The 705-nt window shown below is 54.3% G+C and overlaps 1 protein-coding gene across 1 annotated transcript in view; it reads right to left on the bottom strand.

Moving 5' to 3' along the window:
• LOC102671492 overlaps positions 1–705 on the bottom strand; it is a 16,382-nt gene that overhangs the window by 3,880 nt on the left and 11,797 nt on the right. Inside the window, exon 9 of the mRNA XM_031511719.1 lies at positions 5–702. Coding sequence (XP_031367579.1) covers positions 5–702 — 698 coding nt within the window. The remainder of the gene's footprint in view (positions 1–4; positions 703–705) is intronic.

Below are 705 nucleotides of genomic sequence, written 5' to 3'. Positions count from 1 at the left end.
CCGCTTCGCGGAATCCTTCGCCGACCTGCCCCTCTGCCCCCCACTCTTCCTCCGCTCGTTCACTTTGAAGTCGGCTACAGGGCTGGCGTCCCTGCTCCCGCTCGACGAATCCAAGGAGCGAAAGTAGGANCCATACGATTTCATGCCCAGCGGTTGGCTGCAGGACGCGTCTTGGGACGAGTGGTCGAAGGAAGGCGAGTGATTCGTGTCGAATAGCAGATCAGCCTCCGGGAATAAATCGCTCGTGCTAGGCTCGTCCACGCCCAAATCCTCGCACTCCTCCGACAAACTCTTCTGTAGCTTCATCTCCCGTTCCATAGCGGCCGCCTTCCTTTCCATTTTCTGTTGCAACAATTCCCTATCCAACCTGGGATTCAAAGGCGTTTTCATCACGTTGCTTTTATTCGCGTACTGTTGAAACGGTTCCAGAGTGTGATTCATAAAGTATTTTTTCGCGTTCGTCTGATATATCTGCCCGCCGGACATCTCGATCCCTTGCCCCTTGTTTATGATTTGTAGAACGCTCTGCACGTTCTCCGAGTTGTCCGAGTACCTCGAGTTCAACGGGTCTATGCTCAAAGAATTCGTGGACGTGGGCACGTATCGCCAAGGAGTGTCGGGCGATACCTTGCCCTCTGGCTCCCAGGCCTCTTGCAACCTCGCGTTCCCGTATAACAAACCGTTTCCGACTTTGCACGAAACCTC

This window comes from Apis dorsata, unplaced genomic scaffold, assembly GCF_000469605.1.
Source record: "Apis dorsata unplaced genomic scaffold, Apis dorsata 1.3 scaffold_344, whole genome shotgun sequence".
NCBI classification, from domain to species: domain Eukaryota; kingdom Metazoa; phylum Arthropoda; class Insecta; order Hymenoptera; family Apidae; genus Apis; species Apis dorsata.
This window is presented reverse-complemented; position numbering and strand designations above follow the sequence as displayed.